The following is a 24122-nucleotide window of genomic DNA, read 5'->3' on the forward strand; positions in this document are numbered from 1 at the left end:
CTGTAAATACGTACAGCCCCCACCCATAAAGCCATCACCTGGCGGAAAGAGGCCGCAGAGCCAGGCGTCTCACTGCACCTTTAATAAACAGCTGTTGAATCGCGCTCCAACTGCCTGCGCCTTAGTCTCCAGAGGGGTGAAGCAGGGTGGGGGTCAGGAGGGGGCTCTGCAGGCCTTCCATCCGGGTCCATGTGCTGCCTGCACAGCCTCACTCCCCACAACCAAGTGTACTCGAGGTTGACACAGGGTTTGTTGTGTGCAAGAGTGCCCTCCCTTGGATGAGGAGGCTGCTCGGTGTCCACTGCTGCTACTGGGGCTGCATCCACACTCTCTCAACACCTGGGCCCCCAAGTTTCCAGTTTTAGAGTCTCTAGGCGTGAAGAAGACACGTTTTCCTCCTGGGATATGCGAGGTCTCCCTCGTCTGCTGTGCGGGGTCCCAGCGCCGCCCTGAGCTTTTGGGACCCTGGAAAGGAGGGGCCCATGGGGGGACTGTCGTCGGAGGCGCTCAGTGGGCTCACCACCTCCCACTGGTCTGCTGCTCTGGTCTTCACGGGACTGGTTTTTTAGGGTGAAAGCCCTTTTCACGGTCCTCACCTGGCCCACCGCCCACCTATCTGCGGGGGAAGGTGGAAAGAGGAAGGGCACTGGGTGAAAGCCGGGGCGGAGACTGACTACCACGTCCTCTCACAGTATCCCCATGTGACTGAATCCCACAGGTGACAGACAGATAAGAGCCTGCCCTGGGGGAGCACCCAGGTCCAAGATGGGGAGCCAGGGGCCCCGAGAGGTGGCACTCACCCTGAGAGCTACTGCTCCTCACACAACCACAGCCACTATGGGCTCGAGAGGACACTGAACACCCCCACACTCTCCTGGAACCTCTGGGCCCCCCTCAATTCACAGGGGGATGGCAGAACCAGAGGGGTGGGTCCCACCAGCTCAGTCTGATTGGTCAGTGAAGCAGGGTCGCCAGAGGAAGGGAAGGGAGGATGGATTGACGGTCCTGGGCCCCGGGCCTTGAAGGAAGTCCAGTCTGGGCTCCTCAGGGCAAGAGGCCTGTGCACAACCTGGATCCCATCCTCAGGGAGGGGGTCTATGTCCAGTGAGGCCCCACACCGACTGGGCAGGCTGTGTCCCCTGGGGTCTCTGGGTGCCAGGGCATACCTAGGAAGCAGAACAGAGAGCCAGAAATCTTCTGGGACCCAGGGGCCAGGTGTCAGGTGAGGTGTGCCAGGCCAGATGCTGAGTGGAGGACCTGAGGTTCTGGTGGGCCGGGTTACCCCAAGGAGGCGGCTGCTGTGCCGGGCAGAGCCACTTGGCCCACCTGGCTGATGTCCCGCTCCAGCTCCTCGCCTGCCTGCTGCAGGTCTGCACGCTTCTGCTCCAACTGGGCACCCGCCTGCTGCAGCCGCTGGTTCATGGCCACATAGATCCGGCTCTGGAGGTAGAGTTGCTCTTGCTGGGCCTCGGCGTCCTCGGCCCTCCCAGAGGGGCCCAAGGTGTCTATGGATAGGATATGGCAGCATCACTGCCCGTTAACCAGAGGACTCAGTTTACCCTCCAGAGAAAACAATGGACTAGAGGGGACAGGTCACAGGAAAGGCTGGACTCCACTGACCCACAGTCCCTCCAAGGGGTGGGTCCTGGCTCCTGGAAAGGGCTCTGACCCTGATCACAGAGCACAATGGCTCTCACCAGCACTCTGAGCACTCAGGGAGATGGGAAGAGGCCAGGACGCACACTTCCCAGTGACCACACTTCCTAAAGGGTACAGGAGAGGGGGGGAGTCAGGACAGAAAAGGCACAGGCTCCAGGGTCACATGGACACACATCAAGGTCCTCCTTGCTCTGCCTGGTCCCCTTGTCCACAAACTGGCCAGAACCTCTGCATTTGATTCAGGTCACTTTACCACCTGCCTAACACCAAGGTGGGAAAGGCCAGACAGTGCAGGTGCACACAGAGGCGGACACAGGCCAGCAGGGGAAGTCCCCTGCTCCATGAATGGCCCCAGCACTGGCCACGCCTCATGGCCCCAACCTCCAAGTGCTGGGGACCTAGGCCTGTGATCCTTAAGCTGGGGCTCAAGCAGCCGCCAAAGACCCAGCTGTGGGCTGTGGATAAATAGGTGCTGTGGTTCCTCAGGCGGCCCCATCCAACACAACGTTCCAGGCGACAGAAATGTCCCCAGCTGAGCCCCCCAGCACAGCAGCAACAACAAGGATCTCCTGAGCCTGTAAAATGTGGTCATGTGCAGCAAAGAATAGAATTTTTACTGTTACTTAATTTAAAAACAAATTGTCCCACAGCCACATGTAAGTCATTGAAGTTAGAACCCTCTCTCATACCCTACACAAAAATAAACCCAGAATGGCTTAAAGGCCTAAATATAAGACATGACACCATAAAACTCCTAGAGGAGACCACAGGCATAACATTCTGTGACATAGACCTTACCTATGTTTTTTTAGGTCAGTCTCCCAAGGCAACAGAAATAGAAGCAAAAACAAATAAATAGGACCTAATCAAACTCATAAGCTTTTGCCCAACAAAGGAAACCAGCAGCCTATAGACTGGGAGAAAATAATTGCAAATGATGTGACTGACAAGGGCTTGATTTCCAAAACATACAAACAGCTCATACAACTCAATATCAATAAACAAAACAACCCAGTTGAAAAATGGGCCAAAGACCTACATAGACATTTCTCCAGAGAAGACATACAAATGGTCAAGAATCACATGAAAAAATGCTCAGCATTGCTAACTATTGGAGAAAGGCAAATCAAAACCACAATGAGGTACCACCTCCTACAGGTCAGTATGGCCATCATTAAAAACTGTACATTAAAAACTGGACTTCCCTGGTAGTCCACTGGCTAAAATGCCATGCTCCTAATGCAGGGGGTTGAGGTTCAAACCCTGGTCAGGGAACTAGATCCCACATGCTGCAACTAAGAGTTCGCATGACACAACAAAGACCTGGCACAGTCAAATAAATAAATATTAAAAAAAAAAACAAACCCAAAACTCTACAAATAACAAATGCTGGGGAGGGTGGAGAGAACAGTAAACACACCTACACTGTTGGTGGGAATATAAGCTACTGCAGCCACCATGAAAACAGCACAGAAGTTCCTCAAAAAAACTGAAAACAGAGGTACCATATGATTCAGCAATCCCACTCCTGTGCAAATAAATCCAGATGAAACCATAATTCAAAAGAACATGCACCCCAATGTTCACTGAAGCACTAGTTACAACAGCCAAGACATGGAAGCAAGCTAAATGTCCACTGACAGATAAATGGATAAAGAGAAATAAAAAGGGTACCGTAAGAAAAAAGGATATGGTGTATATACACACAATGGATTACTACTCAGCAGTGAAAAAGCACAAAAATATTGTCACTTGCAGCAACATGGATGCAACTAGAGATTACCATACTAAATGAAGGAAGTCAGAAAGAGAAATACTGTATGATGTCCCTTATTTGTGGAATCTAAAATATAATGCAAATGAACTTATCTATGAAACAGAAACAGGCTCAGACATAGAGAAAAGACTTGTGGTTGCCAAAGGGGAGGGACAGCAAGGAAATCAACCCTGAATATTCACTGGAAGGACTGATGCTGAATCTCCAAACTTTGGCCACCTGATGCAAAGAGCCGACTCACTGGAAAAGAGCCTGATGCTGGGAAAGATTTTGTGCAAGAGGAGAAAGGGGCAACAGAGGATCAGATGGTTGGATGGCATTAGCAACTCAATGGACATGAGTTTCAGCAAACTCTGGGAGATGGTGAAGGACAGGGAAGCCTGGCCTGCTGCAGTCCATGAGGTCACAAAGAGTTGGACACGACTGAGCGGCTGAACAACAAACACAAAGGGGAAGGGGGATAGTGGAAAGAATGATTGAGTTTTGGATAACCATACGCAAACTATTATATACAGGATGGATAAACAAGGTCCTACTGTATAGCACACGATTTTCAATATCCTGTGATAAACTATAATGGAAAAGAATGAGTATGTGTAACTGAGTAACTCTGCTATAAAACAGAAATTAACATTGTAAACCAACTATAATTTAAAGAAAACAAAAAGACACAAAGACGAACCCCCCAAAAAAGTCCCAATGTGTTTCTCACCTTCTGACATTCCACAAGCCTTATACTGATCCTCTCTACTCACTAGAATGGCCTGAGGACAGGCACTTTCATCTTTTTTTTTCCCTTTTCTTGGCTGTGCCACGTGGTATGTAGGATCTTAGTTCCCCGACCAGGGATTGAACCCATGCCCCCTGCAGTGGAATTGCAGAGTCCTAAGCGCTGGACAGACAGGGAAATCCCAAGGACTTTGAACGTTCAGATATCACCTCACCACCTCAATGATTAGAATAGAACTTGGCCCATAACAGGTTCTCAATAAGGTTGAACGAATAAACGAACCTCATAGAGAACACAGTATTCAGACCCTGCAGTCACTGTTTTCCGTTTATCTTCTGAACAAGGGGTGGACACTCTTTCTCTGCAAAAGGCCAGACCTAAGTATTTTGGGCACTGTAGGGCCAGACAGTCTCTGTCCTGACAACTTAACTCTGCCAATGCGTCTCAAAAGCAGCCAGGTGCTTCCCTTTTTGCTGGGGTCTCGGGACCGCCCCTCCCCTGCACGACCTGGGCACCCCTACCTTCCCGAGCCAGTGCGGTGAAGACGGGGTCCTCGGCGGGCGCCCCCCGCACGTCCTCCAGGATCTGCTCTACCGTGGGGGGCGCCGGGCGGGTGGGCAGCACCACGCGCTTCTTGGCCTTGGAGCCCATCCCTGCAGGCTGGAAAAAAGAGCGTTGACCTCGCAGTTCCTGCCACCCAGCAAACTCCTACACACGCTCCGGAGCCCCGCTCCCGGCGAAGCCGGTACTGCCTCGTTCCTCCCAAGGCGGAACAGCACGCTTTCTGGGGCTTCAGTGTCCGGCTCCACTCAAGACAAGTTTCCAGGAGAGACTCCACCTGGTCGCGGTACTCAGCCGCCACAGCAGCCGAGAGGGCACTTCCGCTTCCGGTCGGCCTGCGGGCCCGCCCTGTAGGCACGTGAGGCGCACTTCCGGCCTCCTCGGGTTCCCGCCCGCCGCGAAGCCATCCCCTCGCCTTCCCCCCCGCTTTAAAGGGGCCACGCCCGAGAGAGTTTCGGTACCACTGGACCAGAATGGGTGGGGCATCCTTGATAACTCAGTTGGTAAAGAATCCACCTGCAATGCAGGAGACCACCAGAATTGCAAGAGACTCGGGTTTGATCCTTGGGTCAGGAAGATCACCTGGAGAAGGAAATGGCAACCCACTCCAGTATTCTTGCCTGGGATATCCCATGGACAGAGGAGTTTGGCGGGCTACTGTCCTTGGGGTCGCAAAGAGTTGGAGACGACTTAATGACTAAACCACCACTACCACCACCTACCAGTGGTTAGGATTCCTTGTTCTCTCTACTGAGGGTTTGGATTCAGTCCAAGGTGGGAGAACTAAGATCCTACATCCCATAAGCTGCTCTGATGAAATTTTAAAAAAAAAAAAAAAAAAAGCAATTTACATAATTTACAAGTAGTAGTATTAGTAGTATTAGTCACTCAGTCATGTCAGACTCTGCGGTCCCATGGACTGTAGCCCACCAGGCTCCTGTGTCCACGGAATTCTCCAGGCAAGGATACTAGAGTGGGTTGCCATTTCCTATTCAAGGGGATCTTTCGGACCCAGGGATTGAACCAGGGTCTCCCTCATTGCGACCAAATTCTTTACCATCTGAGCCACCAGGGAAGCCTGCAATACCATAAAGTCTACCTCTTTAAAGTGTACAAGTCAGTGTTTTGGGAATATATAGACTGCCGGGGTCCAGCCTCAGCAGGATCCAGGGGGTACCCTCAGGATGAATGGCGTCGGCAAGAGAGAGAGAGAGAGAAAGAGAGAAGACACATGAGACCAGCCTTGATAGGGCCAAGTCTGCGAGGGAGAGAGAGAGAAAGAGAGAGAGAGTGACTACAGAGTCTGGCAATCTTTTATTTTTTACCGTGGCTTTTATACCCTAAGTTAGTACATTTCTAAGGGGAAGATAGTTTAACATTATGTCAGCTTGTCCTTCACAAAACCAGGGTGTTTTCTGTATACTTCTTTGTTTATGAGGGTCTTGTACATTATCTTCTGGCCTTGGGGCCTATTAACATTTTATGCAGGTCAGGTGAATGTAAACCTATTTTCTGTTTCTATGGTGACCTTAACTGAAAGGTAGCAGTCTCACAGGGCAACAGTACAGAGTAGAAGTATAACCTTGTTAACACAAAAATTAATCCTTCTGCAGAAGTGGTCAGTTGCGTTTATCTGAGAAGTTTACCCCACACAGACTCTGCAGCTTCGGTGAGGCAGCCTCTGCCTAGCACTCCTGGCTGACAATTAGCAACTGTCTCATTGGTACCACACTAGGGCTAAGCTCTTATTTTTCTAGATCTATAACTATACTAACAATGGTTTCCATAACACAACCTTAGCACATTAAGAGCAAAAACACAGCAAGCAAAAAATACCAAGGGCATAAACGCATTTGCCAAACAAACTAAAACTAAAATACCAGCAAAGGAGTTTAAATTAAAACACTCCTTTCATCCTGGATAATCTCATAAAATACCACCACCTGGGAAACTTATTGATTAAAGTTCTAAATTTATTCTTATTTGGGAAGAGATTGGGGAAGGCCTTCTGCCTGTGTCACAGAAATTAGGGAGTAGTCTATTGAAGCAAGCATCAGAAAGACAGATATCATCTTTAAGGTGAGTGCCGGGGGCAGCTTTTCGAAATCCCTGAAAATCTGATCTGCCTTGCCTGTCAGGTTTTCTCCCTCATGACCTTGTCATGGGTAGGGTCTCGTGTGTTGGCTCCCGGCAATAGACAGTGGACGTTTCACATCAGCGGGATCACACACCCTGTGTTCTTTTATCTCCTGCTTCTCTCACTGAGCATCGTGTTCTTAAAGTTCATCTGCAGTTGTCCGGAGTGTCAGTGCCCCTCTCCTTTTCATGGCTGAGTGATGCTCCCGGGTGTGGAGGGACCACCCTGCATTTATTCATTCACCCACGTTAGTGGACATTCAGGTTGCTTCCACATTTTGGCTGCTGTGAATCATACTGCTGTGAACATCCTGGCATAGTTGTTTGTGTGAATGTATCTTTAGTTTTCTTGGGCATTTGCCTAGGAGTGGAATCACTGGGTCCTTCAGTAACTCCATGTTTGTCTGTAGAACTGTTTCCCAAAGTGGCTGCCCCAAACTGGCATGATTTGGGCACTTACCGTATGTCAGGCCAGAAAACTACTTCTTTGGATCCTCAAGAGTATTTGGTGAGGCAGGTGCCAGGTTTAATGCTGTTGCACAGGTGTGGTCACTGAGGCTCTGAGAGGGAGGCCAGATGGCTCTGGACTCACAGTCTGGAGCTAACTCTGGAAGCAGGGGCTGAGCTGGGTGGGACTCTAGGGGTGTGGCTGGGACTTTAGAGGTGAGGGCAGCTGGCTGCTGCTCCTGCTTACAGTGGGTCCAGCTGCAGCCCTTGACCTCATTCCCATTACTTTCCAGCTTGAGGCTGCCCAACCTGAGCCTGGTGGCTCAGCAGGTGCCCAGGGTCCCTGGAGAGGAGTGTCTCTGGGGCTCCTGCAACAAACCAGGACTGCCTCCATGGAGTTCAAATGAAGCCTGTGGTCAAGGCACAACCAGCCTCCACTTCCTTGTGGAAATTGCCTCTCAGCTCTGAAAATCAGAAGGAACGAGGAAAGTGTCCCCACCCCATAGATGTGTGTGAGGACAGAGGAAGGACTCTCAATAGCTCCATCCATGCCCTCCCTACCCCAACCCCACCCTCCCTGCACTTTGGGATCCTCTTCAGTTCCAGAGAGGTGGAGAACCCACTTTCCAGATGGGGAAGTGGAGGCCTGAGGGAGTAAGAGCATTGTATCTCCAGTTCATCATTCCCTCAGCCTCCCAAGGACCTCAGAAAAACAGAAAAGTGCAATTATTGGAAGCCGGTAGACAGGCCGTGTGGGTAGATCTGCAATTGTCATTTGCGGATCACACTCCTGTTAGTTCTCAGCCTTAAAGAGAAACTCATGCATAAGGATGGAAAAGGTGGGACTTCCCTGGTGGTCCAGTGGTTAAGAGTCCGCTTTGCAGTGCAGGGGACACAGGTTCAACCCCTGGTCCGGGAAGATCCCACATGCCATGGAGCAACTAACCCCATGCGCCACAACTACTGAAGCCTGAGCACCTAGAGCCTGTGCTCCACAGCAAGAAAAGCCACCACAATGAGAAGCCCATGCACTGCAACTAGAGAAAGCCTGTGTGCAGCAATGAAGACCCAGTGCAGCCAAAATTAAATTAAAAAAGGAAAAAGGATGGGAGAGCAGTAAGAGCAGGCCAGGACACTTCCAGGGCTCTCAAGGCTTTGCCACAGCTATCATTCAGGAGCCCACCAGCCCCCACCCCCCAGGGCATGGGCTCTGGACTCCACTGACCCAGACCCCTTCTCCAGGGACAGACATGGAGTGTATGGGACACCCCCCGCCCCCAGCAATCACACCGTGGGGAAGAGAGTGGTACCCCAAGGACCCCACAGACTTGCACCTTCTATTCAACCTTTATTTGCAAATTCTGCGCAGAGGAGGAGGTGCCCGAGAGGAGACTCTGGACAGTGTCGTCTGCTCTGTCTCTCCCTCCCTCCAGACTCTTGGGACAGGGAAGGGATATCGGCCTCCCGCCTGGTTCCCCACCTCCCCACCCACACCACCCAAACTATGCAATGAGACTTCTCTCTCTCTCTCTCTGACCTTGACTTGCCAAGTCCAGGGTGCAGGATCCCACGTGGCCACCCCTGGCCTGTGCCTCCGAGGCTGCCAAGGCCTTCCCGGGGCAGGTTCCTATGGGGCGCCAGTCTGGACAGTAGGATGGGGGTGCCCACCAGGGCTTGAGCAGAGGTGCATGCTGGCTGTCCTTGTCAGCCGGTTCTGGGTTCCAGCCTGCTGCGGGGTCTGGAGTGGTGACTGGAGTGGTCCCCTGTCCTAGGGGGTCCCATCCATGGCAGCAGGCAGCCCATGAGCAGAACATGGCAGAGGAGGGGGCTCCCAAATGCCATGGCCAGCAGGGACAGCACCACAGCCTGGGCTGGGCCATGGTGGCAGGGGCGGGCAGTTGCCATGGACTGGGAATGGCCCTCAGGGGGGTAGGGTCCCGAGCAAGAGCCCTGCTGCTCGTCCAGCATGGACTGCGGAGGGCAGGCAGTGCAGTCCAGCGGGGAGCTGCCTCGGCAGGTGTAACAGGACGAGTGGCAGCTGGAGCAGACCTGCATGGCAGGCGCAGCTGAGCGCCCGGGTCCCGCGGTCACCGCCTGCTGGGTGTGGTTGAAGTATCTTGGCGGGCAGTAGGCGAGGCAAAGGTGGCCCAGGATGTAGGCGGGGCTGTGGCACTCTGCATGAGGGACAGACACGTCCATGGGGCTGTGAGGCTGAGACCTGCCACCCCAGCCTGCCCGCCCCTTCACCCCAGGCTGCACACGCACACTGCCCCTGCTGCCACCTCCCGGCAAATGGGCCATGCCGCGCCGGGCACTCACCCTGGCACAGCCCCTCTGTGTCCCTCTGCACGCACGCGTTGCTGGTCACCTGGGGGCCAGAGGGCCGCGCCGTCATGTCCTCAGCCGTCCCATAGAGCAGCAGCGTGTAGCGGTACAGCGTCCCTGGGCAGGGGTTGTAGTGGGCATGGGGAGGAGGGGGAGAGGCTGTCGGCAGCCTGGTCCTGCCATTACGGGCCCCCCACCCTGCCACCCACACCCCATCCTGGAACCCTGGACACAGACAGTGCAGAGTTGTTCAGTACCCTCTGTGGGCTCAGAACCAGACACCTGCTGTGTGCTGGTAAGTGAGCACCTACTTCGTGCCAGTCCTGCCTGCTCAGTCTCTCCCAGGAGACCAGTGGGAGCCCTGTGAGGTAGGGGGGCAGCTAAAGAGGCCACGGGCTCCAGTCTGCAAGGTGGGTAGGGGTGGAGCCCCAGCCAGCACCCGGCTGGACCTCACCTGTGTTGAAATAGTAGCCCTTGTTCTCCAGGCCCAGGATCCACAAGCCCCGTGGGTCTTCGTCCCAGAAGTGGGTGGACATGAAGATCCAGTTGTTGTAGCCTTGACTGCTGACGTCAAAGGGCCTGGGACAGACAGGTGAGGGGGGGTTCATAACCAGAGTCCTGACCGGCACGGCCAATGTGGACAGGGCTGGGGTCCAGCTTGCCTGACCCCGGGGTGCTCAGGCTCCTCCACATGGGGGCACCCAGAAAGGAGGGAGAGTTTGCACCTAGGGCCAGCCTCTGCCTCTGCACCTGATGGCCACAAGGGTGGAGCGGGTGCCCATGGGGCTGGTGAGGGAGATCTCCAGGTCCCCACGGCGGCTGTAGGACAGGGACAGCTGCACCTGCACGTGCTCCAGCGAACGGATGGAGTTGGCGTCGCCGGCGCAGGCCGACACATTCTTCCTCACGCGCATGACTGGCAGGATGGGGCTGGGGGCCAGGGCCTCTCCTGCTGGCCTGCTGGTGGGGGGCCAGGCAGAGTTTGGGCTCAGATCCTGAAGCCTACCCTCCCTCTCCTTGTTCAGACGGGCACGCCTCCCTGTGTCCACTCCCCAGGTAGCAACGGGAGGTGTAGGGAGAAGGCAGGTACAGAAGCAGGTGGAGGAGGGCTGGGGGAGGTGGCAGGTGGGGGGAGGGAGAGATAGGTGAGATGGCAGGAGGGAGAACAGCTGTGGGGAGGTAGGCACAAAGGCTGAGGATGCAGGCGTCCTGCGGGCAGAGGGGCGCGCTCACGTGCGGGTATGCACGATATGAATGACACATTTCTTCTGGGGCTGCGTAGGCAGCCAAGAGCGAGCCATGCCCACCAGCAGCGCAGCGTCCAGCAGCCCGTAGCCATAGTGGTGGCTCACTGCAGGGGGAGGGGCCGGCGGTCATGGCCCTGTGAGTGAGGTGGCCCCATCCCCCCAACCCCCCACCCCCGTTGGGCCCTGCCGCACCTCGGCGCCCAGCGCCGTTGGTCCTCCAGTCCTCCGCCTGCAGCTGCGCGGGCCTGGACGCTCGGACCACCAAATGCTGCATGTCCCTCCACGTCAAGAGTGGGCTGCGAGTGGGCGAGGGTGGGTGAGCCAGGGCCACGCTGTGGGGCACGGGCAGCTGGCGGGACCCCACCGTCACCTACTTGGCCTCCAGAGCCAGAGCGATCATGCCCGCTGCCAGTGGGGCAGAGGCCGAGGTCCCCGTGTGCTTGTCCGTGCACTGATGGTGCAGGTCTGTGGTGACCTGGGGGGCACAGACAAGGGCTTGAGACCAGTGCCCGTAGAAACCCCACCCTGCTTCAAAAGTCCCAAGGGCTTCAATAAAGAGGCGCCGCAGAGCACAACAGCAGGCCTGGGGCACTGAGGAGGGCCGCCTGGGAGACAGGAGGGCGCATGAAGGGGTGCCAACCCATGGTCTGGGACCCCACTCTGTGTCCGGTGCCAACAGGGCAGCCCTGGGAGGAGGCCAGGCAGGGAACAGGAGGGAAGGCGAGAGACAGGCGTCTGGGTGGGGCAGGCAGAGGCAGGAGGCCTTGGGAGTCTGGCCGTGGGAGGGTGCAGGGGGCGGGGGAGCTCACGATCTGAGGGTCCGTGGCGACGCCACTGCTGTAGGTGGTGGTGAGTGTGGAGGCGCAGGCCTCGCTGTACCAGGGCACATGGCCTTGCTGGGTGGTGCTGCCCACCGAGAGCGTGTGGATGCTGTTGGTGTAGCCGTCGCAGTTACAGTTGTCGTAGTGCAGGCCTCCATTGCCTGACGCCCAGATGAAGAGGGTGCCCAGCCCGCCTCGGCCCTGCAGGAAGGGACCAGCACAGAGGCGGGAGTTGGGGTGGGGCGGGAGCCTTGTGTGTAGGCCCCGGGCCCACCATGCCTTGTACCCACTCACCTTGGTCACGCCACGCCTGAAGGCTTCTCGGGTGAGGATGCCTGGGCCGTCCACCGTGCGGCCGTCGTCCTCGGGGCCCCAGCTGGCGCTGTAGATGTGGATGTGCTGTGGCTGCAGGCTCAGTGACTGGGCCTCGATCACGTCGGTGATGGTGCCATCCAGCATGCGCACACCTGCATGGGCGGCAGCTGCGGCCTCGCTGGACACCCTGCCTGTGCCCCATGTTCTCCCCGCCTGGGGGTGAAGGTGTCGACGACGGGGGGGTGCTCAGTTCTCCTCCACCCTGGGCCTGGCACCCTGGCACCACTGCTCAACAGCAAGGGCGTGAGGCCAGGAGGCTCCCCACCCCCCAGCCTGAGTACCTCCGATGCGGGTGTTGTAGGCGACGCCCGCACCACAGAACCTGTTATTTGCCATCGCCGCCACTTCCCCGGCACAGCGGGTCCCATGCCTGGCACCAGGGCAGAGACAGGAGCCCATCACATCCCCCTGGCTCCTCGTAGGGAACCAGGGTCTGCCCCCACACCCCTGGGAATGCCAGGCTTACCGGTTCTCATCGCTGGGTGTGTATCGAGGTTGGGGGTCTGGGTCATAGTCATTGAAGTCATAGCTGGCCAGGGGATCCTGGGGGAAGGGTGTGGAGACATGAGGGGGCTCCCACCAGCCGGAAGACATGAGGCAGCCCCCACCCCAGCCCTGCAGGCTCACATAGTTGGCCCAGAGGTCTGGGTGATCTTTCTCGATGCCGTCATCCAGGACGGAGACCACGACGCCCTGGCCCGACAGCCCCTGGCTCCAGACCTGCAGGATGTTCAGGTCTGACTGCATCTCATTGTTCTGTGCAAGGTGGGGTCAGGGTCAGGAGGGCTCTGACATGGCCAGGCCCCACTGCCCGGCCCGGCCAGCTCACCATGTACCACTGCTTGGAGAACCAGGGGTCCGTGGGCACCACCAGGGAGCGTTTCACCCGCCTCTGCAGTGTCTGCTGTTGGAACCACTGCACCTGGTGGTGGGTGGGGGGCAGAGGAGACCACACTGTGGGAGGGACTGGACCTATGAGCAGCCCGCCCTATTCCCAGCTTCCTGTCCTCACACCAGGATGCTTCAGAGGGCCCTGCCTCTTAGCCCTTCTGCAGATTCCTGGCCAAGAGGCCAAAATCTGCTTCCAGGGTTTGGGCAGGCCTCTTCCTGGGTCTGCTGGGGTGGGGGGAAGAGGTGTGTGGGGGCTGAGGGTTAGGAGGTTGTATGTCTGGGCTGTCACCTCCTTGTCCCATGGGGACCCATGTGATATAGGATGGAGCCAGGGACCCTGTGTTTGCTGGGGCTGCTCTAGGAGGTTCCCGTGTGCCTGAGGCTCTGCCTTGGGAGGACGCTGAAATCCTCAGAGCACCCATCCCCAAGGGACCCCCACACATGTGGTAGCTGCTGCCCAGGGCCACTGTGGCTCACTCTGCCTTTGTCCACATTCTAGAATCCCTCTCCCCAAGACACGTCCATCTCCCCTTGCAGCATCCATTTCTCTCAACCACACTCTTCCGGGTGCAGGACACACCTGTATGGCCATACCCACCTCCTGCCTGGTCCTCTAGCTGCCCTGTCCCCACCACCTCTCTGCAACTCACTCTAGGCATGCTGCAGCATCACTGTCTATGAACCTTCCTGCCCCACTCTCTCTGAGGCCCGAGAGGCCCCCTGCCTGTCTGGCCCCCACCAGCCTTCCTCTGCTGCAACCACAGTGGCTGCTGCACCCAGGGCCTTTGCACATGCCCTTTTGCCTGCCTCGGGCCACTCTTCCTCAGGCCTTTACCCTTACCCCCCTTTTCCTTGTTCTACTCCCACCCCCTGCCCAAACTAGCTCATGTTCCCCCTCCCACCCCTATCTCAGCAATCAGGTCCATCTTCTGCCCATTTGCTCAGCTCCAGACATGGAAGCTGCCCCTGAATTTTTCTCTGCCCCCCACACCCAACCCATCAGCCAGATCTGGCCTCTATCAAGACCACATCTCCAACCAGCCTCTTCTCTTGGTAACAGTGCTCCTGGTGGGTTTCAGATTGACTCTTGCGAGTCAGCCCCCCAGGCCATCCTCTTTATACCTGGGGACCTTGATGTTTCTGGGTGAGATACAGGAGAGAAGGGGGATGACAAGAAACGCTGACAGGGCACCAGGCCATGGGGTGAGTGCTGCACTCACACATGATCTGTTGCTCTCCACAGATCTTCCCCATCTGGCTCCCGACTGTTGACTAGGGAGCCAAATCCATACCAAGACTCAGAGAGAGCTGGTGACTTGCCCAAGGTCACACAGCCACTCATTACAATTATAAGAATAATAGGAGGTGGCGGAAACCTTTGAGGGAAGGCCAGGCTCACCTTAGGGTCTTTCTTTAGGCGCAGGCGGTGGCCCCAGTGCGGGGTCAGGGACTGCTGGACCACGCCCCGGTGCCGCAGATGGAAATACTGCCCGTCAGGGAAAATCTGGGAATGAAGGGGAGCATGGCTGAGACCTGGTTCCCCTGATGGAGCTCTTCTCAGGCTGGGGCCAGTCCCTTTCTTACATCTTCCCCCAACCAGGTGGCCTCTCGGGGTCCCAGAATCTGAAGTTAGACAAAGTAGGGGTGAGCTGGGGGTCTTTGATATATGGGGAACGAGGGGGCCCCTCCCATCTGCAGAGATCTGGGGTCGTCCCCTTCTTACATCTTCCCGCCTCCTCCCGTCAATCTGGGTCCCGCCCACCTGCCCAAAGTTGACGAAGCCGAATTTACGCGCCAGGCGATCGACCTCCTGGTAACCCTGGGACACCCGCACTGCCCAGCTGCTGACATAGATGGGGGCCCGGGCCGAGGCCCACCCCACAGCCATGGGGCCAACGAGCGCCAGGCCCAGGGCCAAGGTCAGGTGCAGACAGAGCGCAGTACGGGCGGGCCGCATGGCGGCGGGGGCGGGGCCGGGGCGGGGCCTCAAAAAGCCCCTCCTCCTGGCCAAACCGCCGAGACGGCCCAAGCGCCCGCCCCGCCCCCGGCGCCATAGCAACCCCTGAAAAGCTTCAACTCCCAAGGAGCCTTGTGGCTCCCCCAATGGAAGGGCGCAAAGCTCTAATAGAAGTGTGGGGGAGACACATGCCCAGACCGGTCTTCTGTAGACTCAAACCCTCTGGAGCTTCAGTCTCCTCGTTTGTACAATGACCCGCAATTCTTTTGACCTAGAGGAGCGAGTTCATTGTTGCTATAATTGACTCCGCCCCATATTGGCCCCGCCGACTTCATATACACCCCTACCCCTAGAATAAGCCTTACCTCCTTCCTAATCCAACCAGAATTGCGCTTTTGAATAAACCCCGCCTCCTACATTTAGCCCAATGTTCTTGGCCTCCAAAATCACTGCAGATGGTGACTGCAGCCATGAAATTAAAAGACGCTTCCTCCTTGGAAGAAAAGCTATGACCAACCTAGAGAGCATATTAAAAAGCAGAGACATTACTTTGCTCACAAAGGTCCATCTAGTCAAAGCTATGGTTTTTCCAGTAGTCATGTGTGGATGTGAGAGTTGGACTATAAAGAAAGCTGAGCGCCAAAGAATTACGCTTTTGAACTGCAGTATTAGAGAAGACTCCTGAGAGTCCCTTGGACTTCAAGATCAAACCAGGCAGTCCTAAAGGAAATCAGACCTGAGTATTCTTTGAAAGGACTGATGCTGAAGCTGAAACTCCAGTACTTTGGCAACCTGATGCAAAGAACTGACTCGCTGGAAAAGACCCTGATGCTGGAAAAGATTGAAGGCAGGAGAAGGGGATGACAGAGGATGAGATGGTTGGATGGCATCACCGACTCGATGGACATGAGTTTGAGTAAGCTCCGGGATTTGGTGATGGACAGGGAGGCCTGGCGTGCTGAAGTCCATGGGGTCGCAAAGTCGAACACGACTGAGCGACTGAACTGAACTGAAGCACCGCTTTTCCGATTCCCTCCCTCCTCCTTTATGTTCAGCCCCACTTCCTCTGTTTTCCCTAATAAACATCTTCTTGTTTCTCCAATCAGCTTTGAACTTTCTCCAGCCCCGCCCACCAGCTCCACCTCCAGCACTCTTCTCTCCGCCCCCAGCTCCACCCACAACCGCTCAGCCAATAATCCCCCAGCCATGACCCCGCCCCTCCAATCAGCTACGTCCCCCTCCCGCTCAGCCAATCGGTGCCCTCAGTCACCGCGCCCCGCCCCCTTCCTCCAAAGTCGCGGCTGCGGCTGCCGCGGCCCTCCAGAGGGCAATGCGGCGGAGGAGACGGGGCAGGCCCCACCTCCTTTGTCCGCCCTGCCCTCCCATTGGCCAGAGCGGAGGGCAGGAGGCGGAAACCAGCCCGGGGGCGGAGACCCGCCCGGGAGTTGAGCGGTGCGGCTCGCGCCGAAGGAAGGCGGCGCGCAAGCAGTCTAGCCGGTGCACGGGGAGACGGTCAAGTTCAAGCTGCCAGTCCCGGGCGCCCAAGTGCCATGGACGGCCTGCGCCAGCGCTTCGAGCGCTTTCTGGAACAGAGGAACTTGGCCACCGAAGCGCTAGGGGCGCTCGAAGCCAAGACAGGTGTCGACAAGCGGTACTTGGCCACGGGTGAGCCGTCGTGGGCAGCGCTTGGGGCTGCCGCCCCATTTCGCCGACAGGCATAGTGAGGCCCTGGGCTCTCGGGGCCTCGGACCTCTCCCTTTCGGCCGCCCCGGCTGCGGGTTCCAACTCAGGCGGCGGGGCGCTCCCACAGTCCAGCGAGGAGACCGAGATCCTGGGGAGGGGTCGTGGACCAGGACCTTGGTTCTGGCCGCAGTCTCTTCTCGCCCCCGCCGTGAGACCTCAGTCGAGGACCAACCCCCTCTTGGCCCTGCAGCCGTCCTTTGCCCCCTCCTCCCTCCTGGCTCTGGGTGCCCTCCAGGAAGAAGTCCGGTTTTTCCGGTTGTTCTTCTGGTCCTGGGGGAGGAGAGGGCAGGTAGATAGCAATGCCCTGCTAGTCTCGCCACCCTCTTCCCAGATGGACTCCAGCCTGGAAGCAAGTGTAGGGAGCTTCCCGTTTTCCCAGGGGATGCTCCAGACCAGGAAGGGAAGGGTCACTCCCACCCCCCCTCCCGAGGTTTTCCTGCTAGAATCACCCCACCCCAAGCTCAACCCCTTGGTCTGCCCTCTCACTCTGCCCCCCTGAGCTGGATTGTTTGACTGCTGCGGTTGGCTTGCAGAAACGTTGGCTGGAGCCCGTGGATAGGAAGTCCAGTCACCCCTAATTGTCACTTCCATTCCAGTCCCTCCTCTGCCTTTCCTCCTCAGTGACCTTGGGTGGCTCCTGCCATTCTCTGAAACTGTCCAGTAAGTGCCCTTTAAGTGCCTCCCCTCTTTTTTGGTGCTTCAGACCCAACCCCCTTCTGCCACCTCTTCTGAGAAGCCCGCCTAGAATGAGTCTCAGGACAGTTAGTTTGGACACTTGGGGGGTGACTCTGGGTGAGGACATGCCATGTTTTTTTAAGCACCTGTGTACAGATCCCGAGAGTCCACTTTCCTCCCGTTTCCCACCAGCTGGGGGATTGTCATGCCAGGCAGCCCAAGGAAGGATCCAAACCTGTCCCTCCAGGTTGCTGGTGCCCAACCCGGGTCAGCCCGGGACCTCCCCTGGGAGCAAGCCCTTTATCCCCTGCCTGGCTTTCCACATCCCTGTCACCAGTGGGTGGGGAATTTAGGTCATAGAGCACTGGGGAGGGGCCCGTTGAGAGAGGCCTGCTGAGGAGACTGGGGGTCACAGGGCAGAAAAACGGCCCAGAGCAGCAGGGGCTGCATGGGAGGCTGCCCCTGCAATCCGCCCTGTCTAGAGCACCCCACTCCACCCCATCTGCTGCTGATCTCGGGGACCACCCCCGCCGATGCCCCAGGTCATCCTCCTGCTGCTGAGGCTGCAGAAATCCGGATTGAGGGAAGGGAGGCCCTACGAGAGCTACTGCTCCCCAAGTAGCAATCTCCAGGGAAGGGGTGCCACTCCCCCACCCCTGTTCCCAGATGTAGAAACCCTCAGGCCCCACTTGCCTGAGATCCTCTAAACTCTCCTCCCCTCCCAGCTACCAGAGGAGGAAACCCAGAGGAAGCAGTGAGCAGGCTGCCTAGAGCCAGCCATATATTCCCCCATTCCTCTCCTGATGCCAGACCCCAGGGATAAAGGCTAACACAGGTGGGGGGGGGGGGAGGGGGGAAGGGAACTCTGCCCTCTGGTCCACTGGTGGCCTCTGTTTCTCTCTGCAGATAACAGCCTGGAGGTGGGGGAGGGATTGTAAGTGCTCCCAGAAGTCAGAGGCTCCCCAAGTGACCTAGTGTGAGCCTGACCCCCGCCGTACCCTGCCCCCCCCCACCCGCTTCTGTTTCACCTGGCTGTTGAATGAGATAGAACAGGGGGAGGATAGAGCCCTGCATACAAGAAGAGCTTAATAAATGTAACGGCGACCATTCTGATTTCAGAGTGGCTAACACTCGTGGCTCCCCCCCTCCACCACCACAATGTCCTCTGAACCCTCATTGCTGAGAGTGTGTTTGGGCTACCATAGGGCTCACTGTGTAGGGAGGGGTCCCCTCTTTTGTCTTATTTAGTTACCCCCACACCAACCCTCAGAGACTGGGCCACTACTGCCCCACTGACAGATGAGGAAACTGAGGTTCCAAGCAAAGAGACGCTCACTAGGGGTCTCATAGTGGGTGAGAGTTCTCCGTCTGAGGGACTCTCAATATGACCTTTTGCATCCTGCCACGAAGACAAGGGCCCCCCAGGGACACTGGACAGTATCTGGGACATCTGGTGGTCATGACTCTGGGTGTTCCTGCCATCAAGCAGGGGAGAGGGCAAGGATGCTGCTCCCTGCCCCACAGTGCCCAAGATCCCGCAAGAGTCAGCAGTAGCAAGGGGAAGAGACCCTTGACTAAGATCAAAGTTACAAATTCTGTTGCCTTTCTCCATTCTCCAGGAATCAAGTATTAACAACAGAATGGCCTCACTTTCAGGTTCTTCTCCCATTGTTGTTTTTGTTTAGTTGCTTAGTTGTGTCTTGGTCTTTGTGACCCCATGGACTGTAGCCCACCATGCTGCTCTGTCCATGGGATTTCCCAGGCAAGAATAGTGGAGTGGGTTCCTATTGACACAGGGATCAAACCCATGTCTCTTACATATGCATTGTCAGGCGGGTTCTTTATCACCGGCGCCACCTGGGAAACCTCTTCTCCCACTGAAAGTACAGTGTTAGTCACTTAGTCCTGTCTAACTCTTTGCAACCCCATGGACCGTAACCCACCAGGCTCCTCTATCCATAGAATTCCTTGGTGATTCAGAGGGTAAAGAATCTGTCTTCTCCCATGACTTCTATTCAAATTCTAGCCCCTTCAGCTCAGTGACTCCTGTAGGACCTGGAGTGAGATGGTTATAATTGTAGAGATCCCATATTCATTCAATAAACACTGGGCAGGTACTTGGTACAGACCAATCCTGAGGTGCCCACCTGCCCTGGGTGATCTGGCAGTCCTGTGGGGGAGATGGACATATTAGGGCACTACAGACACAAGAGTCAGGGTTCAGAGCCATGATGGGGGTGCCCAGGTGCTACAGGGGCTGCCGAGGCTTCTGGGAGGCTTGATGGTGCAGGATGCGTGGGCCAGGCCCAGGGGACGCTGGGGTCCGGGCTCAGCAGGCAAAGCCCACGCCTACCACCTTCTGTCTGCAGGAGCCGCCACTCTGCTAAGCCTGTATCTTCTGTTCGGGTACGGGGCTCCTCTGCTGTGCAGTCTCATCGGCTTTGCATACCCCGCATATGCTTCGTGAGTGCCTGCTGGGGCAGGGCCGGGGGTGCCGGGCACTCTCTGGGCAGCCTCTGACCCTGCCATGCCTCTCCCAGGATCAAAGCTATCGAGAGCCCAAACAAAGAGGACGACACTGTGTGGCTCACATACTGGGTGGTGTACGGCCTGTTCGGGCTAGCCGAATTCTTCAGCGATCTACTCCTGTCCTGGTTCCCTTTCTACTACGCGGGCAAGGTTGGCACCACCCGGGAAACACCACTCCATCCTGGGGGCGGGAACCCAAAGGGGTGTCTGATGGGGGAGGCCAGGCCCATCCCTAAGGGTCTCTGATGGGGGAGGCCAGGCCCATCTCTAAGGGTGTCTGATGGGGGAGGCCAGGCCTATTCCTAGGGGTGTCTGATGGAGGAGGCCCAGAGTGACTCATGACCTCTGCCTGTAGTGCGCCTTCCTGTTGTTCTGCATGGCTCCCGGCCCCTGGAACGGGGCTCATATGCTGTACCATCGCATCATACGTCCTCTGTTTCTAAAGCATCACGAGGCCGTGGACAGCATCGTGAGCGACATCAGCGGGCGGGCCCTGGACGTGGCAGCCGGAATGACGAAGGACGGTGCGTGCCTGCAGGGCGAGTGGTGTCCGTATACCTGGTCTCTGTCTCCCAGCTTCCCCAGCCCCACTTACCTTCACTCCAGCCTCCTGTCCTCCTGATTCTGTCTGGCCTCCGTCTGGCATCCCTGCTGCCTCTGACGGGCACTCCTCCTCCCCGTCTCACTGTCCACCTCTCTCTCCCACGCTCTCGGGAACCAGTCCTGCAGGCCTTGGCCCGCAGCCGGGCTCTCATCACCCCGGCAGCCACAGCAGCGGGCCCCTCACTGCCCTCGGAGTCGACTGTACGTAAGCACCCATCCCTGGAAGGGGGCTCCTAGACGGGTGTGAGCGCACATGCGTGTGTGTGAATGCCTGCACCTGCTTCTATCCCAGCCAGGGCTGGCTGCCGGTCCCTCAAGTGGGCCCCATGCCGGTCCTCAGTGGCCTGCGCCCAGGTGTTACTGGCCGAGCATGGCCCTCCGGCCCTTGGCACAGGCAGACCCTCCTCACTTACCCCTTGCGTGCTCTCTCCACAACAGGGAAAGTAAGCATGACCCGGCTTCAGAAGGCCGAGTAAAACCCCCAGCTAGCCTGAATGCGGACGCACTGGACCGTGAAACAGATGATGCGCCACAGCACAGGTCGTCTGCGGATTCCTCCGCCAACTCACCAGCCGAGCCCACCACCAGCCCCTCGTTCCCCACCAAGCCCGCCCTCAGGAGTTCTACCAGCCTGGGCCAGGCCCAGGCTCAGGCCGCAGCTGCCACCACGGCCACCGGCACGCAGCCGCCTGGCAAGCACTGGGGTGGTCTCCGATCTCAAGCCAACTCTTCCAGCCAGACCCAGGCCCCCGGGCAGCAGCGCGCCCGGCCCTCCACCACTTCCTCAGGCCCTTCCCAGGGGCCCTCAGGCTCCACACCTCGGCCCAGCACCACCTCCAGCCAGGGCCCCGCCCTTTGGCAGTCTCCCAGTGGCACCACCACCCCCACGCAGCCCCCCAACGAGATCCCCAACGGGCCAGATGCCTCCGCCCCCGAGTCCAGCAGACGGCACCAGAAACGGCCCACGACAAAGGCCACCAGCAGCACCTCGGTGCCAGAGCTCCCCGCTTCCGGCCAGCCTGAGTCCTCCCCAGAGTACAGCTCAGAGTCCACCACTGAGGTCACCTACAGCTGGCCTGACTACAGACACAGGCTCCGCTGCCTGCAGCACTGCTGGCGGATGAAGCACCTGGCCTGCTAAGGAGGGCTCAGTAAAGCTCTCTGGATCAGCCCAGCCTCGTCTCCCCTGTCTGTCCTCTGGCTCTGGGGAGGGGCTTCCTGGGGGCGGGTGCTGGGCCAGCCCCACTTTAGAAGACCAAGGCTCAGAATGGAGGTCTCACCAAGTGGCTGAGATGGACTCTGAGCCCATATCCTTAAGCTTTCTCTCCCCTCCTTCAGGAGCTCTCAGGCCTGTTCACCACAATCTCCTCCTTGTTTGGCCACACCAGGCAGCATGGGGGATCTTTGTTCCCTGACCAGGAATTGAACCCGTGCTCCCTGCAGTGGAAGCCAAGGAAGTCCCCTTCTTTGAAAACTCTTCCAGAGGAGCCAGCTAAAAGCAACAGTCCCACCTCACAAGAATCTGAGTTCAAGCTCTTTATTTGGGAGGGAACCCAGGAGGAGCCTATAGAAAGAGATCGAAGTGGGAGAAGAAAAAGGCCGAGAAGGTGGGGGTGGCTAAACCTAGCACACCTGCTGGCACCTGGCGCTCTGTCCCCTGTCGAAAGCATACCTGAGATTTTTCCTGCCCAGGAGCCAAGAGAGCTGGGCAGGATCCACCACCCTGCTGGTCACTGGGGAAGTAGTGGCCATTCACTCCAGCCAGCGCCCCCTGCAGGCACCTCTGGGGCAGGGCCAGGCTTGCAGTTGTTCAGTGGCTAGTGAAGTGAAAACGGCTCAGTCATGTCCACCTCTTTGTGACCCCCATGGACTGTCGCCTGCCAGGCTTCTCTGCCCATGGAATTCTCTAGGCCAGTATACTGAAGTGGGTAGCTGTTCCCTTCTCCAGGGGATCTTCCCAATCCAGGGATTGAACCCAGGCCTCCCACACTGCAGGCGATTCTTTACCATCTGAGCCACCAGGGAAGCCCTGTTCAGTGACTAAGTTGTGTCCAACTCTTTGTGACCCCCATAGACTGCAGCATACCAGGCTTCCCTGTCCTTCACCATCTCCTGGAGTTTGCTCAAACTCATGTCCATTGAGTCAGTGATGCTGTCTAATCATCTCTTGCTCTGACGCCCCCTTCTCCTCCTGCCTTCAATCTTTCCCAGCATCAGGATCTTTTCCATGAGTCAGCTCTTTGCATCAGGTAGCCAAAATATTGGAGCTTCAGCATCAGTTCTTCCAATGAATATTCAGGGTTGATTTCCTTTAGAAATGACTGGTTGGATCTCCCTGCCGTCCAAGGGGCTCTCAAGAGTCTTCTCCAGCACCACAATTGTGAAAGCATCCGTTTTTTGGTGCTCAACCTTCTTTATCGTCCAACTCTCACATCCGTACATGACTACTAGGAAAACCATAGCTTTGACTGTATAGACCTTTGCCAGAAGAGTGATGTCTACTTTTTAATATACTGTCTAGGTTTATCATGGCTTTCCTTCCAAAGAGCAAGCATCTTTTAATATCATGGCTGCAGCCACTGTCCACAGTGATTTTGGAGCTCAAGAAAATAAAATTTGTCAGTGATTCCACTTTTTCCTCTTCTATTTGCCATGAAGTGATGGGACCAGATGCCACCAGGCAACCTTTAGCAGAGAGGCCGGGAGGCTGGCTGTGGACGTCTGCCTGGCCTCCTAGGAAGTTGGGGGGTGGGAGCTGGGTAAGCAGGGACAGGACCCTCTACAACCTGCCTTTGGTTTCCTCTGTGAGGCCAGCGCCACCCTGATCATAAAAACAGGCAGAGACAGGTCAGGTAAGGAAGGTGATGTGCCTGTCGTGTGGATATAGGTGCAAACACATCTGAGCAAAAAGTAGCAAATCCAATCCAACCAGAGAGAAAGCCAGGACACCCTCCTTCTCCCACTTGTTAAAGTTCACATCCCTGGAAGCACAGCCTGAGTCGGAAGGTAGGGGGTGAGGGGAGCTGAGTGAGGCAGTGGTCTCAGGGGAGCCCCTGGAGCAGTTATTGCCTCCTTCTCATGAAAACTGTCTGTGATGGGCAAGCCACCACCAACTGGGGACAGACTGGGCCTATAAGGAGGGAGAGGGATGATGTGTCCTGGGATTGCAGGGGGCTTCCCTGGTGATCTCCCACAAGGCGGCTGCAGCCACAGATGGAAGGACCATGGTGTCCCTCACAGTCTGCCCCCCACCAGAGCTCTGCACACCCCTGATTCTGGTCAGTCACACTTCTGGTGCAAGAGGAGTGTTAGGAGGAGAAACCAGGGGCCCCAGGAGGGCGGTGGCTCCACGGCCAGCTCAGTGGTTCCCAACAGGGGATGTTCCTGTCCCGGAGCCACTGAGCCATGTCCGGAGATATTTGTTTGGCCATGCTACAAGGCTTGTGGGATCTCAGTTCCGCGGCCAGGGATGAAACCTGTCCCCTTGGCAGTAGATTTGTCTTTGGATGACAGCAAGTATCTCCCTGGAGATGCCCTCAAGGTTACAGCCCCCTTCTTGGGAGTGGGCTGGAGTCAGTGACCGACAGCTGTAGGGGCACAAAACATGGGCCCCTGGGCTCCTGTGGGGTTGATTCAAGGTGGGGTA

The 24122-nt window shown here is 56.8% G+C and overlaps 3 protein-coding genes across 12 annotated transcripts; 1 reads left to right on the top strand and 2 right to left on the bottom strand.

Annotated features, from left to right (window-relative positions):
- Positions 1-67: 67 nt before the first annotated feature.
- Positions 68-5059, bottom strand: C9H19orf25 (chromosome 9 C19orf25 homolog). 4 transcript variants are annotated; one of them, XM_061151241.1, is made up of 3 exons: positions 4688-5059; positions 1327-1505; positions 68-465 (listed from the first exon to the last, which is right to left on the bottom strand). In XM_061151241.1, exons 1-3 carry the CDS (start codon positions 4815-4817, stop codon positions 154-156), a joined length of 621 nt encoding a protein of 206 aa, XP_061007224.1. In that variant the 5' UTR covers positions 4818-5059; the 3' UTR covers positions 68-153. The 4 variants fall into 4 exon arrangements, 3 of the variants coding, with proteins under 3 accessions (XP_061007224.1, XP_061007225.1, XP_061007227.1); XM_061151242.1 differs by having other exon boundaries at positions 324-1166; XR_009694150.1 differs by having other exon boundaries at positions 330-465; positions 1167-1505.
- Positions 5060-8698: 3639 nt separating this feature from the next.
- On the bottom strand, positions 8699-14929 carry PCSK4 (proprotein convertase subtilisin/kexin type 4). 6 transcript variants are annotated; one of them, XM_061149402.1, is made up of 15 exons: positions 14761-14929; positions 14369-14473; positions 12908-13000; positions 12706-12834; positions 12545-12621; positions 12360-12448; positions 11998-12170; positions 11692-11904; positions 11257-11357; positions 11075-11178; positions 10869-10986; positions 10386-10595; positions 10090-10214; positions 9630-9752; positions 8699-9484 (listed from the first exon to the last, which is right to left on the bottom strand). In XM_061149402.1, exons 1-15 carry the CDS (start codon positions 14818-14820, stop codon positions 9015-9017), a joined length of 2190 nt encoding a protein of 729 aa, XP_061005385.1. In that variant the 5' UTR covers positions 14821-14929; the 3' UTR covers positions 8699-9014. The 6 variants fall into 6 exon arrangements, with proteins under 6 accessions (XP_061005385.1, XP_061005383.1, XP_061005382.1 ...); XM_061149400.1 differs by having other exon boundaries at positions 14732-14929; XM_061149399.1 differs by having other exon boundaries at positions 12706-12798; positions 14693-14929.
- Positions 14930-16360: 1431 nt separating this feature from the next.
- Positions 16361-21095, top strand: REEP6 (receptor accessory protein 6). 2 transcript variants are annotated; one of them, XM_061151245.1, is made up of 5 exons: positions 16361-16591; positions 19714-19807; positions 19885-20023; positions 20229-20397; positions 20915-21095. In XM_061151245.1, the coding sequence occupies exons 1-5, from the start codon at positions 16477-16479 to the stop codon at positions 20950-20952; spliced, it is 555 nt and encodes a 184-aa protein (XP_061007228.1). In that variant the 5' UTR covers positions 16361-16476; the 3' UTR covers positions 20953-21095. The 2 variants fall into 2 exon arrangements, with proteins under 2 accessions (XP_061007228.1, XP_061007229.1); XM_061151246.1 differs by lacking the exon at positions 20915-21095 and adding an exon at positions 20595-20728.
- Positions 21096-24122: the final 3027 nt, after the last annotated feature.

The sequence above is a fragment of the Dama dama genome, chromosome 9, assembly GCF_033118175.1.
Source record: "Dama dama isolate Ldn47 chromosome 9, ASM3311817v1, whole genome shotgun sequence".
Classification (NCBI taxonomy): domain Eukaryota; kingdom Metazoa; phylum Chordata; class Mammalia; order Artiodactyla; family Cervidae; genus Dama; species Dama dama.

What these genes read in the sequence shown, in the direction of transcription:
- C9H19orf25 (XM_061151241.1), bottom strand. Translation starts at nt 4,817, where the DNA reads ATGGGCTCCAAGGCCAAGAAGCGCGTGGTGCTGCCCACCCGCCCGGCG. An exon ending in CACCGCACTGGCTCGGGAAG is followed by an intron (nt 1,506 to 4,687) that starts GTAGGGGTGCCC and finishes TCCTATCCATAG; the next exon opens with ACACCTTGGGCCCCTCTGGG. An exon ending in TGGAGCGGGACATCAGCCAG is followed by an intron (nt 466 to 1,326) that starts GTGGGCCAAGTG and finishes CCTCCTTTCCAG; the next exon opens with GGTCCCAAAAGCTCAGGGCG.
- PCSK4 (XM_061149397.1), bottom strand. Translation starts at nt 14,926, where the DNA reads ATGCGGCCCGCCCGTACTGCGCTCTGTCTGCACCTGACCTTGGCCCTG. An exon ending in TCAGGCGTGGCGTGACCAAG is followed by an intron (nt 11,905 to 11,997) that starts GTGAGTGGGTAC and finishes CCCTTCCTGCAG; the next exon opens with GGCCGAGGCGGGCTGGGCAC. An exon ending in CATATCGTGCATACCCGCAC is followed by an intron (nt 10,596 to 10,868) that starts GTGAGCGCGCCC and finishes GCCCCCCACCAG; the next exon opens with CAGGCCAGCAGGAGAGGCCC.
- REEP6 (XM_061151246.1), top strand. Translation starts at nt 16,477, where the DNA reads ATGGACGGCCTGCGCCAGCGCTTCGAGCGCTTTCTGGAACAGAGGAAC. An exon ending in CTTTCTACTACGCGGGCAAG is followed by an intron (nt 20,024 to 20,228) that starts GTTGGCACCACC and finishes CTCTGCCTGTAG; the next exon opens with TGCGCCTTCCTGTTGTTCTG. An exon ending in AGCCGGAATGACGAAGGACG is followed by an intron (nt 20,398 to 20,594) that starts GTGCGTGCCTGC and finishes CTCGGGAACCAG; the next exon opens with TCCTGCAGGCCTTGGCCCGC.